This window comes from Hippocampus comes, unplaced genomic scaffold (genome assembly GCF_001891065.2).
Source record: "Hippocampus comes isolate QL1 unplaced genomic scaffold, H_comes_QL1_v1.1 scaffold132, whole genome shotgun sequence".
NCBI lineage: Eukaryota > Metazoa > Chordata > Actinopteri > Syngnathiformes > Syngnathidae > Hippocampus > Hippocampus comes.
Window position 1 is genome coordinate 5,127,799 of NW_017805467.1, and position 17,208 is coordinate 5,145,006.

Here is a 17,208-nt window from a genome sequence, read left to right on the forward strand (position 1 = left end):
TCAAGAAATTTGGCATAAGAATAACACCGCATTTCAGAAAAAGAACATCATACCAACAGTGAAAATGGTGGTGGTAGTGTGATGTTCTGGGGCTGTTTAGCTACTTAATGACCTGGAAGACTTGCTGTGATAAATGGAACCATGAATTCTACTGTCTACCAAAAAATCCTGAAGGAAAATGTCAGGCCACCTGTTTGTGACGTCAAGCTGAAGGGACCTGGGGTTCTGAAGCAGGACAATGATCCAAAACACACCAGCAAGTCCACCTCAGAAAGGCTGAAGAAAAACAAAGTGAAGACTTTGGAGTGGCCTAGTCAAAGTCTTGATCTGAATCCTATTGAGATGCTGGGGCACGACCTTAAAAAGGCAGCTCATGCCCGAAAAGCCTCTAATGTGGCTGAATTACAACAATTCTGCAAAGATGAGTGGGCCAAAATTCCCCCACAGTGCTGTGAAAGCCTCATTGCAAGTTATTGCAAACGCTTTATTGCATTTGTTCCTGCTAAGGGTGGCCCAACCAGTTATTAGGTCTTGGGGGCAAGGTGGGGGCAACACAGGGCCACGTAGCTTTGGATTTTGTTTCCCTTTTAATAATAAAAACTAATTTAAAAACTGCATTTTGTGTTTACTTGTGTTATCTTTGACTAATATTTAAATGTGTTTGATGATCTGACACATTTAAGTGTGACAAACATGCAGAAAAAAAAGGAATCAGGAAGGGGCAAACACTTTTTCACACCATTGTATATTGCACTGTCAGCTCTATTAAAAAAAAAATACTACATAAACATTAATAGAAGGTAGATACAAATATGTTCTGAAACATTTTGAATTGTTTAAATGTTACCTGTTCAAAAATATATCAATGTACGTTCCCGTGCACTGCGAGTGGGTGAAACCTTGAGAAATAGCCCTGAGCCTTTTCCTGTTGCTTCATTGTGTTTATTCATCATGAACTGAGCAAAGTTAAACATCAGTCTTATTTCATTTCTCTGCAGAGCATGAAACAAAACGAATGAGGCCGATTGAGAAAATGAAGACTTTATAAACAGAAATAGGGAAGCCAAACCTTCTTCCTATTAACATATGACGGATTTTCCATTTGTGATTTGATTCTTTTGAAAAAAGAAAAATACCAGTAAAAAAAATAAAATAAAATGAAAAAGATTATGCACTGATTACAGTAATTATAACAACACATAATATGCACCAAAACAGCTCAGGGTGTAAAGCAAATCATGTTGTAAAAAGAAAAGCAGAGAGTGGCATAAAATACATCTCCTATGCCAAATGGCATTTAGTTAGCCGGCTCTACTGTTTCAGCAGATAAAGTCAAAGGGCAAAGAATGGTCTGTGAGATATAAATACCAGGTCAAGACTCAGCTGAAAAGGCCAAGGGCAAGTAAAGTTCAGACCAGAGGCATGCATTTCATTGCCAGTGCAATACAGTCTCCCCAAAGCAGATACTGCAGTGCAGAATCAGAAAGGAATGGTGACAATGATATGTACCAGTTATCTGTATACAATATTTGTAATTGCTGTCATTTGGCTTTGTTTTACTCTGCCAGCTCGGCGTTGCAAATAAGAATCTGATCTCAAGTAGCTTGCCTGAATATATGACGGTCAACTAAATACATTTTAATAATACACCACAGACAGGAAGGCACCTGAGAATCTAAATGCAAGGTTATCTTTTCGTGAGCAGCATAATTGATTCAAGCCGCCACTTTTTTTTTTTTTTTTTTTTTGCAATCATCTCAAGTGCTTCAACAAACTCTTGGGTGTCACAAGCATAGAAGAGCAGCAAACCGTATACAGCTCTATTTAGAGGACAGTAAAGTCTCCACACAACTGTAGGTCCAGTCCTGTTTTTCATTGATGGGCAGGACATGTTGACACACCTAGCGGATAGCAAATATGACTGTATTAACAAACATCAACCTCATCCACAATGCCAGAAGTAGAAAAAATTATTTTAGTTGTGTGCGATTCAACTGCGAACAGGAAATAATGTCAATAGAAAAACGTCCTACCATCTTAGTTCTGGCTGGCACCTCTATAGCAAACACATTCAGGCCTCTACTGCTGCAGCAGTTGCTGTTGTGTTTGTTGTTGATACGAACCGTCACTTTCTGGTTGGACTGTAACAACAAAAATTGTAGTGACTGACTGCAGTAAAACAAGAAAAAAAACATGAAAAATATTTTTAAATTGCCCACTATGTCTGTGCAAGGCTAAAAATGGCCCCAAACAGGCTAAAAGGGTCAAATCAAACATAAAGGTCTGAGGGTTAACTGTCACTTTACCTTTTTGCAGTGTGTACGGTTACTCATTGGTAATGCGTGAACACAAGGGCACTTCAAGTATCCGTAAACAAGAGCTCCAACAATGTGCAATGACTTTAAAACAATGATGACGATCAGATATCAATGTAGAGTTTATTTTTAAGGTCCAAATGGAATCATGAATTGAAACTGTGGTTTCACGAGTCGAACTGCACTTCATCAGGCCGAGTTATGATTTAATACCCACACATCCATTCTCTACTTCGCCTATGATATTCACAGCGCCCAAGAGCTAAGGTCAATCCCAGCTAACTTTGGATGAAAGGTAGAGTAGACCAGGGCTGAACGCCTGTCAATCACAGGCCACATCTACAATATTCATCTGAGCATTTTCACAATTACAGAGTGGGAAATAAAGCCATGCTAACCGCAGAGAACTTCAACATCATCACTTCATGATTCTAATAACCCCCATTTAAAAAAAAAGTTAATCAAATATTTCAAAAACAAAAGTCAGTATAATAAGAACTTTCCATGCAATAACTATCTCCAGCAGAATTAAGGGTATGAATATGCAATAGCAATGGAAGTCTGCAAGAAGCTATCACCAGTGTGATAAGTCTGTGCCTAAACATTGAGAAACCTTGTCAAATGTCGGAGTCTACCTTGTTGACTATGAGGGAGGATACCCTGTGTTCTCCTCTGTAGGTGTAGATGAGCACATTGTCTTGACCTTTTAGTTGTTTGACTGCACCCTCTAACGTGATGGACTTCTGCAAGGCCTGGTTCAGAATCTTGGACCCAGAGTCCAGTCTGAGAGGCTGAACTGATGGCTGTGTGCTCTCACAGAGGATGTCTATCTGGAACGGGCAAGCCTGATGGATGACATAGGAGTTCATATTAGGGGAGAAAAAAAAAGCCTGCAAATGTCATTATGTACATTTTTTTAGAAAATGATTGATAACCTCGACCAGTTCCAGCATACGGTTGTAGCCCATGGTCTCGACAAGGGTCCACAGATCATCAGTGTCGCCGTCTGTTGCCTCCATCAGAGTCAGCTCCATGAAGCCCTGTTTTGTCAGTTGATTCTCTCTCATGTCAAAATTATCTGTGGATGCAAATGATCCTGATGGCAATGCTTGGAGAGTGTTTACACCATTTGGAAACAATTGTCGGCTTTGCGATGCAAATGGTTCAACTGCAGTAAAATACAACATCTAGAGGAAGTTCAGTTCAGACTTTTCCCCTCATGTACTGAAGAGGATATTCAAATACAGATGTTTGCCGAACATTAATAATAAGGGCATTTAACTTGTACCTTTGCAGATGGCCCACGTCCCCATCTTGCACTCCTCTCCACTGATCATCAGCTCCAAGAAGTTATATTCCTCAAGACTGAGCAAACCATTCCCATCCAGGTCGATCATGTAAAAGATCTCCGATAGTGCCTCCCTGTGGCGCATAATGGCATTACTGCACTACCGATGCTGTATCTTGGCTGTCTATTTGCATAATTGGCAGAGGCAGAGGCAGAATTGTCGAGATTTCTAATTATGATGCACTCAAACACCACAACCAACAAAGACCGCTAATTAACACACAAGCAATGGCATTGTTCCACAAATAAGCAAACACTCCTCGAACGCACCAGATGTTACTCATGCTCATGATTCTGGGCGCTTGAAGTTTAGAACTATTTCAAATATGCATAAAAATAAAGTAACTGGTAGTTTGATATAATTCTGTTGTATTATACTGTATATGATTTTTTTTAAAAAGCAATGATAAAACCACCACGTATGATTTTTTTTTTTTTTTTTTGCTGCTATGTAATTTTCTTCCATCCAGTCCCTAAAAGTATTAGAGCAAAGTGTTCTACAGATGCAACTGATACATTTTGCTTTTTTTATTCATGATTATTTTGCCTCGGATGCAATCTCGTAATTGATCTGCTACCTTTGACATTTTCCTCAACCACCTTAAAAACTACCTCCATTTCTTATCAATAAACAAGCACACCCCATCTCCTCTTATTTTCTCTGTTGACATACCATTTAATTTCCTTCCATTTCAAAGTTCAGGCATCCACGTTTCTGACATTACAATGATGTTAAACGGCCTTGTAAATTAACAGATAATTATAATAATAATTGAAATTATGTGTTCAGAGTTGATGGTATTAGTTTAGAAACTAACCAAGCAAACGCACTTACCGAAAATCTCTGGTGAGGTCGAGTCTTCCAGTGTCTGTCTTGTAGACAAGTTCTACGGATCTATTAGAGACATTTTTTCTACTCCTTTTCTTTAATCTGCAGCCACTGGAGAAAGGCAGTAGGTAGTACATCCCAGCTTTCAGTTGACCTCTCCAAATGTACTTCTGTGGAACATTTTTACACTTTTCAAAATGTATTTTTTTTTTAACATACCACACAATCTAATATGAAAGATATGGGATATATTACAGAGACATATCATACCATATATTGCATTTTACGGAAACTGTCATGTTCGCCCCGAGTTAGTTTTTTTCTACAGCCAGTTTGAATTCCTCCTTAATTAAAAAAAAATGTAAATGCTCAATTGAAGACTCTAGGGCTGTCCACACTTGTCATGTTCGCCCCGAGTTTGTTTTTTCTATAGCCAGTTTGAATTCCTCCTTAATTAAAAAAAAAAAAAAATTTAAATGCTCAATTGAAGACTCTAGGGCTGTCCACACTATTCCCTATATAGTGCACTGTAGAGGGGTCATGCCATTTTATAGGGGTGTCAGAATATCCAAAGAAAATTAATTAAATTAAAAATAAATCAAATTAATTTAAAAAATGTAAAGCCTACTTCTTTGTCCTTTGTACTAGTGAAACACAAGAGTGTCGAATCCTCTTCCGTATCGCCAGCTAACATCACAAAAAGAGCCGTGTCCACATTCATCCAGGGGGAAGTCTTATCTTAAAAACAGAACAGAGGCTTACATTTATCAAAGTTAAGATGTGTGACAAAGCCTGGTTTCAAGGAGAAATGTTATACACTAATAAGTGGGAATCTACAGTGCCAGTGATGAAAGTGCATTCGTACTGGCTCTTTGGTCGAGGCTCATAGGCTGGATGCTTAGTGAAACATTGGAAGTCTGGGGCAGGTGCAGCTGGTACTGCAGTGAGCTGATGGCGCCATCTTCTTCCAAGAAAAAAGATCCCCTCACGCAACTGCGATACCACTGCTGGGAGAACGAAGCAAAAATATTAAGTGGAGGAAATGGAGACATTTGTTTGTTTCAAGAAGCATAATCGGCAAGATCTTATTAACTAGATACTGTACATTCTAAAACAAATTGACTGTGCTTAAATGAACTGATTCTTCTTATGATGGCAGAAAGACATTTTGGAATGAAATCGGAATTAAGCAGTCTGCCATCGACCTAGAGAGGGCATACTGTTCACATGGGGTGCCCATTGCATTGTTCACGATCAACCAGGAGCTTCCAAAGGGGGGAATCGGTCAATTACATGGCATTAACTCTCAATCACTGCCAGCCCTACCATTTTTATGCTGTTGATATAGCCACCTGTTAACGGCAGTGAATGAGTTAAAAAAAAAAAAAAAAGGATAGATAGATGTCAGGGCCGTGCAAAGTTCAGAGTTCAAACAATTAAATGGCTTAATTTGAATTTACTCCACCACACAGGGCATTGAATTTTATTTAAATTACCAGAAATCAGAATTTAATTCAATGTGCCCTTAACAAAATGGCCAAAATGTTTGGGCAGCCATTTTAAAGTCTTAGAAAGGTGTTTATAGCAAATGAAGTGCTAGCCGTCATATCAAAACATTTCAAATTTTTTACAATTGTAATGATTTGTTTTATCTATAATCTTTATCTATAAGCTATGTTGGACAGTCCCTCCCACATTTTTTACAATTGTAATGATCTGTTTTATCTGGATAGGCTTTCAGAGTTGATTAAAAAAAACTACAGTACACCAAGTATTGTGTGCATAGAGTATATTTATATGAAATATTCAGTTCCAATCTATGTTGTAAATAGACTTCTATGCTACAACGCTTTCATTGACAAAAACTTTCATTTGCATCCTGAATTTCATTTCTACTTCCTGCTATTTGAATTTCAATTGCAGTGCTGCTTCCTGTTTGCAAATCCAGTTCACGAATTGAATTGGAAGAACATATGTGAATAGTACTGTGACTATTGTATTATATTGCACTTAATTATTGACCTTATCCATGTTTGTATTTATATTGCACTTAATTGAACTGTGTTTTCTTTTCTCTTCTTCCTACCCACAATCTTGCTGCTGAAGGCTGTAAATTTCCCCAGTGTGGGACAAATAAAGGATATCTAATCTAAAATCTAATCTAATCTATCTGGATAGGCTTTCAGGGTTGATAAAAAAAAAAATACAGTACACCAAGTATTGTGTGCATAGAGTATATTTATATGAAATATTCAGTTCCAATCTATGTTGTAAATAGACTTCTATGCTACAACGCTTTCATTGACAAAAACTTTCATTTGCATCCTGAATTTCATTTCTACTTCCTGCTATTTGAATTTCAATTGCAGTGCTGCTTCCTGTTTGCAAATCCAGTTCACGAATTGAATTGGAAGGCGGTACGGTGGGCAACTGGTCAGCACCTCACAGTATGGAGGTGTAGGGTTCAATTCCAGCTCTGGCCTTCCTGTGTGGAGTTTGCATGCTCTCCCCGTGCCTGTGTGGGTTTTCTCCAGGTACTCCGGTTTCCTGACACATTCCGTGACCCTCGTGAGGTAAAGCGGATTACAAAATGGATGGATGAATTTAATTGGAATTGAGGGGTCATTCTCAATTGAATACAGAACTTGGTACAGCCCTGGCAATGTGCATTTACGGTTGCATCTGATTGGTGATAGTAAGTTAAAAACATACTGTTCCCTATGAAAATGATTGCATGACTTTGCCACACATGGCAATGGCGAGTGATGAAAAAAGCGGAAGGGGCCCAAGTTCTTTCAATCATAGCAAGGCATCCAAGTCTTGAAGAAGCAAGCGGACCAACACACTATCGCCACGTTTACTGTAAACACTTTTTCACACAGGGCCAAGTTAGCTTTAAAAAGACTCCCCCCCCCATAAATGACATCATTTAAAATCTGAATTTCATGTTTACTTTGGTTCTTTGTCTGATATTTAAATTAATTTGATCATCTTAAAAAATTAACATGGGGAAACTATGTAAGAAAAATAGGAATTTGATTGGAAGGAAAATGCTTATTCACAGCACTGTGTAACAGCTTCCACTCTTCAAGTAAGATGTGAGATCAAAGTCCACTCAATTTGGGCAAAAAAAAAAAAATCATTTAAAATCTGAATTTCATGTTTACTTTGGTTCTTTGTCTGATATTTAAATTAATTTGATCATCTTAAAAAATTAACATGGGGAAACTATGTAAGAAAAATAGGAATTTGATTGGAAGGAAAATGCTTATTCACAGCACTGTGTAACAGCTTCCACTCTTCAAGTAAGATGTGAGATCAAAGTCCACTCAATTTGGGCAAAAAAAAAAAAAGAAAAAGAAAAGAAAAAGCCCTCAAGATTTTTAATTGCAAAGATGTTTGATTCATCCAAACATGCCTTTATAGTTCTGCGGATAAAAGGGTGTTTCTTACCCAAACTGTCACAAAGTTGGAACCATATGATGACTCCAAAATGTAAGGGGAAGAATGAAGATTCAGGAGCGACACAGGGATCACTGATTATTTCATTGGCAAGTTGTCAAATGTCATTTAACATGTAGTACTGCAGCAAGTAAGGCTGGCAGCTGACAACTATTGTTGTACTCATGTTCATCCTGAGGAGGGCAGACATGTTACACATTTCAGAACTCCCAAAAAAGTGAGCTTACATTTATTTTACTTACCCGTTTTGTGAACGCCGTGTTTGTACCATTTGTTCACTGTCCAAACTTAAGAGCGACGCGCACAACAGTATGACAATTTGTCTGAGTGATTTGTTTCTTCGCTAAAGCTGAGTACTCATGAATTAAAAAATGAATACTTCTCTTACGCAGAAAAATCAGTCTAATGTCAAAAGACAAATTAGGATTCATAAACATCACCAAACTAGACTCAATTGTTTAAACTGCCTGGTGGACTAAAAATGAAAACACTATTTACAAGACTAAAATGGACCTATCCATGAGAGAAGATGAGTCTGCAGACGAAAAACAGGCACAGTCAACTACTGCCTCAGCTTTGATGTACCGAACTACAACACACCGAACCAACACCAAACACACAGACTAAACCATTTCATTTGGTTCAACATTACAAATAATGTGTATTAGTGTTTAGTTCTTTCAAACTTGACATCACATGGGAGACAAAATCCAGAGAAATGTGACAATTTCCAACTCACAACCCTGTCATATGACAGATAAAGCAATGGCGTCGTACTTTGTACTTTCCCGAACAGGCGGGAAAGCAACCTTGACTTCCAATTGAGATTTAATGAAGTGATTTTGCTCATGTACGGATTTAGGCGATTCACAAAAATGATCAATTTAAGAAATAAAACGGCGGATTTCCGCGGATCCGCGGAAAATTGCCATGTATGCTTTGCGATACACCTGCGATGCCGACATATTGAGCAGCCCAAGTTCTTTCAATCATAGCAAGGCATCCAAGTCTTGAAGAAGCAAGCGGACCAACACACTATCGCCACGTTTACTGTAAACACTTTTTCACACAGGGCCAAGTTAGCTTTAAAAAGACTCCCCCCCCCATAAATGACATCATTTAAAATCTGAATTTCATGTTTACTTTGGTTCTTTGTCTGATATTTAAATTAATTTGATCATCTTAAAAAATTAACATGGGGAAACTATGTAAGAAAAATAGGAATTTGATTGGAAGGAAAATGCTTATTCACAGCACTGTGTAACAGCTTCCACTCTTCAAGTAAGATGTGAGATCAAAGTCCACTCAATTTGGGCAAAAAAAAAAAAGAAAAAGAAAAGAAAAAGCCCTCAAGATTTTTAATTGCAAAGATGTTTGATTCATCCAAACATGCCTTTATAGTTCTGCGGATAAAAGGGTGTTTCTTACCCAAACTGTCACAAAGTTGGAACCATATGATGGCTCCAAAATGTAAGGGGAAGAATGAAGATTCAGGAGCGACACAGGGATCACTGATTATTTCATTGGCAAGTTGTCAAATGTCATTTAACATGTAGTACTGCAGCAAGTAAGGCTGGCAGCTGACAACTATTGTTGTACTCATGTTCATCCTGAGGAGGGCAGACATGTTACACATTTCAGAACTCCCAAAAAAGTGAGCTTACATTTATTTTACTTACCCGTTTTGTGAACGCCGTGTTTGTACCATTTGTTCACTGTCCAAACTTAAGAGCGACGCGCACAACAGTATGATAATTTGTCTGAGTGATTTGTTTCTTCGCTAAAGCTGAGTACTCATGAATTAAAAAATGAATACTTCTCTTACGCAGAAAAATCAGTCGAATGTCAAAAGACAAATTAGGATTCATAAACATCACCAAACTAGACTCAATTGTTTAAACTGCCTGGTGGACTAAAAATGAAAACACTATTTACAAGACTAAAATGGACCTATCCATGAGAAAAGATGAGTCTGCAGACGAAAAACAGGCACAGTCAACTACTGCCTTAGCTTTGATGTACCGAACTACAACACACCGAACCACCAAACACACAGACTAAACCATTTCATTTGGTTCAACATTACAAATAATGTGTATTAGTGTTTAGTTCTTTCAGACTTGACATCACATGGGAGACAAAATCCAGAGAAATGTGACAATTTCCAACTCACAACCCTGTCATATGACAGATAAAGCAATGGCGTCGTACTTTGTACTTTCCCGAACAGGCGGGAAAGCAACCTTGACTTCCAATTGAGATTTAATGAAGTGATTTTGCTCATGTTTCCTCCACACTAATTAAATTTCACGTTGTGTACTGTAAAACATTTTGATGCAACATATTTAGATATCATTTACACATTTTATTAAGTACGTCGAGGCAATGGGCAGTCTATCGATCCATCCATCGATGAGATCATAAAAAAATCAGCCTTCAGAAAAATAATCATGCTCCACTTTTAATGGAGGTCTTAGTAGTGTGTGTCTCCCATTTTCGTTGCTTCATTTAAGCCAAGGAAAGTTAGTAGCTGAGAGAGTTGCCACTGGTATTTTTACTGACCTTGCTGACGCTGGATGTTGCAGTGACCGAGTGTGACAGAGACGATCGTCTACTGCGTGCAGATGAAGGACGGGAGGGTGGTCGGCTATCTGAATAAAACACACCCTGTCAAACAACGATACAATACTAGCAAAGGAGAAAGCTACGTTAGGATTCATAAACATCACCAAACTAGACTCAATTGTTTAAACTGCCTGGTGGACTAAAAATGAAAACACTATTTACAAGACTAAAATGGACCTATCCATGAGAAAAGATGAGTCTGCAGACGAAAAACAGGCACAGTCAACTACTGCCTTAGCTTTGATGTACCGAACTACAACACACCGAACCACCAAACACACAGACTAAACCATTTCATTTGGTTCAACATTACAAATAATGTGTATTAGTGTTTAGTTCTTTCAGACTTGACATCACATGGGAGACAAAATCCAGAGAAATGTGACAATTTCCAACTCACAACCCTGTCATATGACAGATAAAGCAATGGCGTCGTACTTTGTACTTTCCCGAACAGGCGGGAAAGCAACCTTGACTTCCAATTGAGATTTAATGAAGTGATTTTGCTAATAATGTGTCCTCCACACTAATTAAATGTCATGTTGTGTACTGTAAAACATTTTGATGCAACATATTTAGATATCATTTACACATTTTAGTAAGTACGTCGAGGCAATGGGCAGTCTATCGATCCATCCATCGATGAGATCATAAAAAAATCAGCCTTCAGAAAAATAATCATGCTCCACTTTTAATGGAGGTCTTAGTAGTGTGTGTCTCCCATTTTCGTTGCTTCATTTAAGCCAAGGAAAGTTAGTAGCTGAGAGAGTTGCCACTGGTATTTTTACTGACCTTGCTGACGCTGGATGTTGCAGTGACCGAGTGTGACAGAGACGATCGTCTACTGCGTGCAGATGAAGGACGGGAGAGTGGTCGGCTATCTGAATAAAACACACCCTGTCAAACAACGATACAATACTAGCAAAGGAGAAAGCTACGTTTTTTTTTCGTTTGATTTTTTTATTATATAAATCAGCATGTATTGTATTGTATTGTATGTTAAGGACATATCAAATGCAAATGTTTGTTCATGGAATCAAAGAAAGTATGCTTTCACCGTCAACCAATGGCTTAACTTTGAATACAGAGAACAAATTGTGCAAACAAGAAGATGCAATCGATCCATCCATCCACTTTCTATATTGCTTATGCTGACCAGGGTGGCTGGTGAGCTGGAGCTAGGTGACTTCGGGGGCGGGGGGTTATGACACTTGTCCCGGCTTTTTTAAAACATGTTGTAGCTATAAAATTCTAAAATAATTATAATTTGGTCAAAATAATCAAGTTGATCATATTTTGTCTTTTTAGTGTATTCAATTAAATATAGGTTGAACATGATGTGCAAATCGTTTTTCACTTTTATTTGTGTTTAACACAACGTTCCAACTTCATTGGAATTGGGTTAGTAAAAGCGATCAGCACAATATTTTGGATTTTATTGACAGTAAAAGTGAGCTCCAAAGAGGAAATGGTTGAAATATTTGCCACCAGACACTGAATAATTTACACTATATTTGAATTGGTACAACTTAATAAGTGCAATGAAAAATGTAATCTGAATGACATAAAATTTGTATTCATTTGAATCTTTACTTTTAAAAACGGAATCGTACAATTTCAATTCATCCCTGAAAATTCAATTATATATATTTATTCACAATCAGTTTTACAAATAGAAATGTAAATGTTTTCCACACAGTTTCAGTGAGCTTGACTTTTCACATTCAGTTTCACAAATGAAAATTAAATTTGGCTCGTGAAACCAACATCCAGGTACTTGAGGATGAGCAATCGATTGAAGAACTCACATCTCCTCTCGATTCGACATCATTTTGAGCTCGTGACAAAATATCTCCTAAGCGGCTCTTAACTTTCTTTAACCTTTGTGGTACAAGTCATTGGGTCGGAGAGGGATGAAAAGGTGCTTCCTTTCAAAGATATTTAGCAAGCAATTATGCTGAGTGGTGGACACGCGCGCGCGCGCGCACACATACACGCGCGCGCACACACACACACACACACACACACACACACATACACACACACACACACACACACACACACACACACACACTTCAAAAAAATAAAGGGAACACCTGAACAGTACAATGTAGATAGATATACACACCCTACCCACCATAATTCTAATTACCGGTTTTTAAATTTTAAAAGATTTAAGCCTAAATATTGACTGACAAATATAGATCCACATGAGCAACCAAAACTGTTTTCAAACTGAAAGAATAACACATTCAACACGTGCAAGTGGGAAGCATTTTGTCTCATCTCCTTATTAAAATGTAACAGGGATAAATCAATATGTGGGAGAGGCACAATAATGTGATAATCCCGACTACTGTGTGGGAACTCATTTGTTTTTGCAGTTGCCGTTGGTGTGGGTCCTCCTCCTGACCACCTGCAAATCCCTCATCCTCTCCCCAGTGAATAGTAGTGGGATCCTCCGAATCAATAACATGAACATAGACTGACCACTTAGATCAATCCCATCTATCAACCCACAGTGGTAGGATTGTCTTCCTCTTACTTTAGCAGGATCTCTGTCTTTGGTGCGACCATGTTCTGTACAATGATGATGGCCCTCAGCTTTTAGAGTTGATTTCGTAGTTGCATGATTAATCCAGAAAACAAATTTTTGGGCCAGAATGCTCTCACCAAAACACATCTTTTGGGCCAGAGTGCTCTCATCGAAGTCTGTGGATGATTGTTTGTCAATTTGCTAATGGCAGAAATGATGACCCAAATCAAAGGGCTTCACAGTTCCTTCCCTACAAACAAGCGGCTCTAATTGTGTGGCTCTCCTGATGAATGAACTGTCCTAATGAGGTGATTTGTTGTGGAGAGTGAAAAAAATTAATCAATAATAGAGCTATTAAATTCATCACAATAAAGTGGCAATGTGTAATTGGTGTGAACGGGTGCGCATCTAATATAGAAAGTCAATCAACAGACTACAAGGCAACAAACTTGGAACCTTTGAAAGAAGCAGATTAAAAGTTATTCAACTACCTTTCCGAAGTGTGATCTCTGGATCTGACCAGGTTGTTTCCGGAGGCTGAGGTGGTGATGATCCTGATGTCACGGAGGCTTTTGGAGGGCTGTCTGGATGGCTGCCAAAGTTTTGTCTCTTCAGCTTGGCATCAGACTGGAGCTTCTCCAAAGAGGCCATCTGACATTTCTCTGCAGTGGACACGAGCTGTCGACAAAACTGACAGCAAGAGTAAGACCAGCACATCAATGTGTTTAGGTACTGAAATAACAGATGGCAAGCACACCATTTGAAACAGAACTGATTTTCAGATTGCTATGTTACCTCATACTGTATATTATCCAGCATGTGACATGCTTTGAAACAACTTGCTCATAGATCAGACCGACTATGGACACCGGCACTCATGTTACACCTCTGATGCACCCCTCAGAGAGTCTGTCAGAGCTACTTGTTGCAGTATGTCCAGGAGTATCAATGACTTTCGGTCTGTCGTTGAAACTTAAGTCAGGACCGACGAACCTCCTCAGTGCGTCACTGACGGACTCCCATTTTTCTTTCCTCATGTGTTTGTCCACACGGGCGAATGAACACAGGGGTCACGATTCAGTGCTACCGTGTTGATCACGTTCCCACAAATACACGCAATACGGTAAGTTAAATCCATGAAGCAGAGGTTGATTTTTGTTGTATTTTGTTTGTCTTCTTGCTTATGTGTTTTCATTTATTACAATGTGTTTTTTGTACATGATATATTTTTTAATTATACACGTTTTAGTTTAGATGTTTTTTTTAATTATATTTTTTCACATATATGTTTCACCACACACTTTATACACTCTTCTCAGGCAGGAATTAACATTTTCACATTTCTCTCTCACATTCCCAAAGTTCAAACCTTCATAGATTTCATTAAAAAAAAAAAAAGAAGAAGAAGGTCGTTGTTGGTACTGTTTTTTCTTCTGGGTGAAAAAATTCTTATAAGCAGATATGCCACACCTTTGATTACATTTGAGAAACGGTTCTCCATTATCAAATCAAGATGCAGAACACTGTGCACGTTCATATGCTGTGAAAAAAATGCTGGGGGGGGTATAAGAAACACTTATTGCGGCACTCGCCGGAAGGCCCACCACATGCTCGCGGGGCATATATCCTGACTCTTTCGCCTGGGGGGAGCGGGGGGGGGGGGGGTGTGGTTCAAATAATGACGGATGGAAGATTGAAGGACTTGCGGACCGGTGAAATTTACTAATGGTCCTAAAATAGCAAATGTAAAATAACGATGACTGAGTGACTGACTAATGACAACACTTTGGTTCGCCTTGAAATAATGATCTACTGGTGAATGACGAACTGTCAAAATTTTGTGATGCGCCCAGCTCTGGAATCTCGAATAGTCAATTAGCATCTTAGTACTGATGAAAAAGGCAAAAAGTTTTCTAAAGTTTTTACAGAAAAAAAAGAACCTGTATGCAGAGCTGCTGCTATTTACTGATTGTGACTATTTGCAGTGTTGAATTACTATTGTTTTTTTTTTTTACGGAGGTGTCTGACAGCTATAAACAACACACAAATGAAAAGACTTGCAGATGACAGTTTCATCAACTGCACAAATCACAATTTCAGATTGAAAAGATGCATCCAGTATCCACTTATGCACACCTACCTCTGCATAATTAAATCGATCATCCCGGTTGATGTCGCTTAGTGAGAAAATGGCTTTCACCTCTTCAGGTGTCATTTTATCTCCACCCTGCAAAATTTAAAGTAGTTAACTGCCAAAACACAATTATTAAAATAGTCAAACATGATAACAAAAAATATGTATTTCATGCACTTAGTCTAATGCTTAAGTTCAAAAATGTTGCTACCATTGATCACAAAAGATGAACATGTGTAATGCAAAATATGTCTCACAGTTGTAAGAAGTTTTTCCACTTGGCTTTGTGTGATGTAGCCATCGCCATTTGCGTCCAGCTTTTTGAAAATTCCCATAAGATCATTCTCAGTTTTCCACTCTCTTTTCAGGATCTCACAGAAATCATCAAAGTTCATGTGCGTTGTTCCTGGGTTCCAGTATTTGTCAAGAGTAGCTTGGGAGGGATTTCTACCAGCTAACTGGAGAACTAGAAAAAAAATATGAATGAACTTGACAAAAGGCAACCAATACCAACTATTCAATTTAATTTTGGGGGGTATTTTTTTTTCTTCGCCACATTTATTATTGCATGTACACAGAAATAGTTTAGCCACATAAAATTTGCATTTCATTTCCCCCCGTCGCTTCTACTGCATTCATTTTTTATGCAAACGTTTCAAACATGGGTAGACACTGAATTTTTTAGGAAATTAGTTACAAAAGCGTCACAAAATCTTTTGGGCCATTTAAGTTTGCATTTTATCATTGACATTGTGAGAAATTACTATTTAAGTCATTTGTAGCTTTTAGAATTGCAAATTAGAAATTGAGAATTCGTTCCTGATGTGATCCTTATTTTGAGATGATGCTACGTCATTGAAAATGGGTCCTTGTGCAACAACAAAAGGTAGTCTTTTGCTAATGTTTGGGAAACGCTTACCTCGACACAACTCCTTTTTCGAGGAGATATTGGTCAGACTAGATCTGAACACACTTAGGAAAGCGGCTCTGCACTGCATGTAGAAAGTCTCCTCCTCATCAGCAACCTCCGATGAATCCAGGTAAGACATCTTAGTCGAGGATAGTATCGAATGGGTTAATGTTCGCCCCCTCTGTCCCAGAACGACACATTCAAACTACATCCATCCATTATACGTGTATTTATTCATTATGTACTATGACAAAAAACACCGCCCAAAAAACACAAGCCGACTCGTTAGAATTAAATGAGCTTATGTGGCAACCGACACAAGAACACCGTTGCCAGAGCTTGCTGGTTGCTAGTCAACAACAATGAAATTGGTGTTCACTTCTAAAGAACACGGAAGAAACAAATGTTAAGGTCCGGAACTACACGACAAATGCAACGTTGTCTCCTTTTGCAATTCCAAAAATAAAACGAATTACCACTTAACCACGTAATATTTTGTCTTTGATCGTCGTTGTCGCCTGAATTATTAAAATGTTTCAGCTCAGGCTGCCAGTCAATGGCTGCGCCTGCTATCGCTCCACGCCAACATTGACAACGTACATTCCGGAGCTCTGGTGTTTTTACGATGAAACACCAATAAGATTGGATTCCAACCAAGCAACAATAAAAACGACGAAGAAGCAGGGGCGGTTTTGTACGATTAAAGTTCAGTTGATTTAGTTTGCTCGGAAAATGCAGTAAGTACTGTCACTTGTGCTGACTGCAACGCATGCTGTTGCACTTTAAACGCACGAGATCAGCGGTCCCCAACCTTTTTTTTGCCCCACGGACCAGTTTAATGTCATACAATATTTTCAGGGACCGGCCTTGAAGGTGTGACGGATAAATACAACAAAATAATATATGACCTGAATGAAAACTGTGGTGTTTTCGAAACATATGAATAAACCCGAACCATGATACGAGGAACGTCCTATATGGCCGTAACACTCTCTGGTTGGTATGGTAACGTTTAAGCCTTCAAAGTAAGTTATACTGCAAATACAAAT

The 17,208-nt window shown here is 38.4% G+C and overlaps 1 protein-coding gene across 4 annotated transcripts; it reads right to left on the reverse strand.

Moving 5' to 3' along the window:
- Positions 1-920: 920 nt before the first annotated feature.
- efcab7 (EF-hand calcium binding domain 7) lies at positions 921-16,953 on the reverse strand. Of its 4 annotated transcripts, none has more exons than XM_019875499.1 (13): positions 16,169-16,953; positions 15,507-15,715; positions 15,256-15,342; positions 13,607-13,805; positions 11,372-11,460; positions 5,358-5,496; positions 5,121-5,230; positions 4,499-4,662; positions 3,604-3,737; positions 3,251-3,393; positions 2,951-3,160; positions 2,034-2,141; positions 921-1,901 (listed from the first exon to the last, which is right to left on the reverse strand). In XM_019875499.1, the coding sequence occupies exons 1-13, from the start codon at positions 16,296-16,298 to the stop codon at positions 1,821-1,823; spliced, it is 1,803 nt and encodes a 600-aa protein (XP_019731058.1). In that variant the 5' UTR covers positions 16,299-16,953; the 3' UTR covers positions 921-1,820. The 4 variants fall into 4 exon arrangements, with proteins under 4 accessions (XP_019731058.1, XP_019731056.1, XP_019731057.1 ...); XM_019875497.1 differs by having other exon boundaries at positions 5,358-5,499; XM_019875498.1 differs by lacking the exon at positions 11,372-11,460 and adding an exon at positions 10,517-10,605 and having other exon boundaries at positions 16,169-16,952.
- Positions 16,954-17,208: the final 255 nt, after the last annotated feature.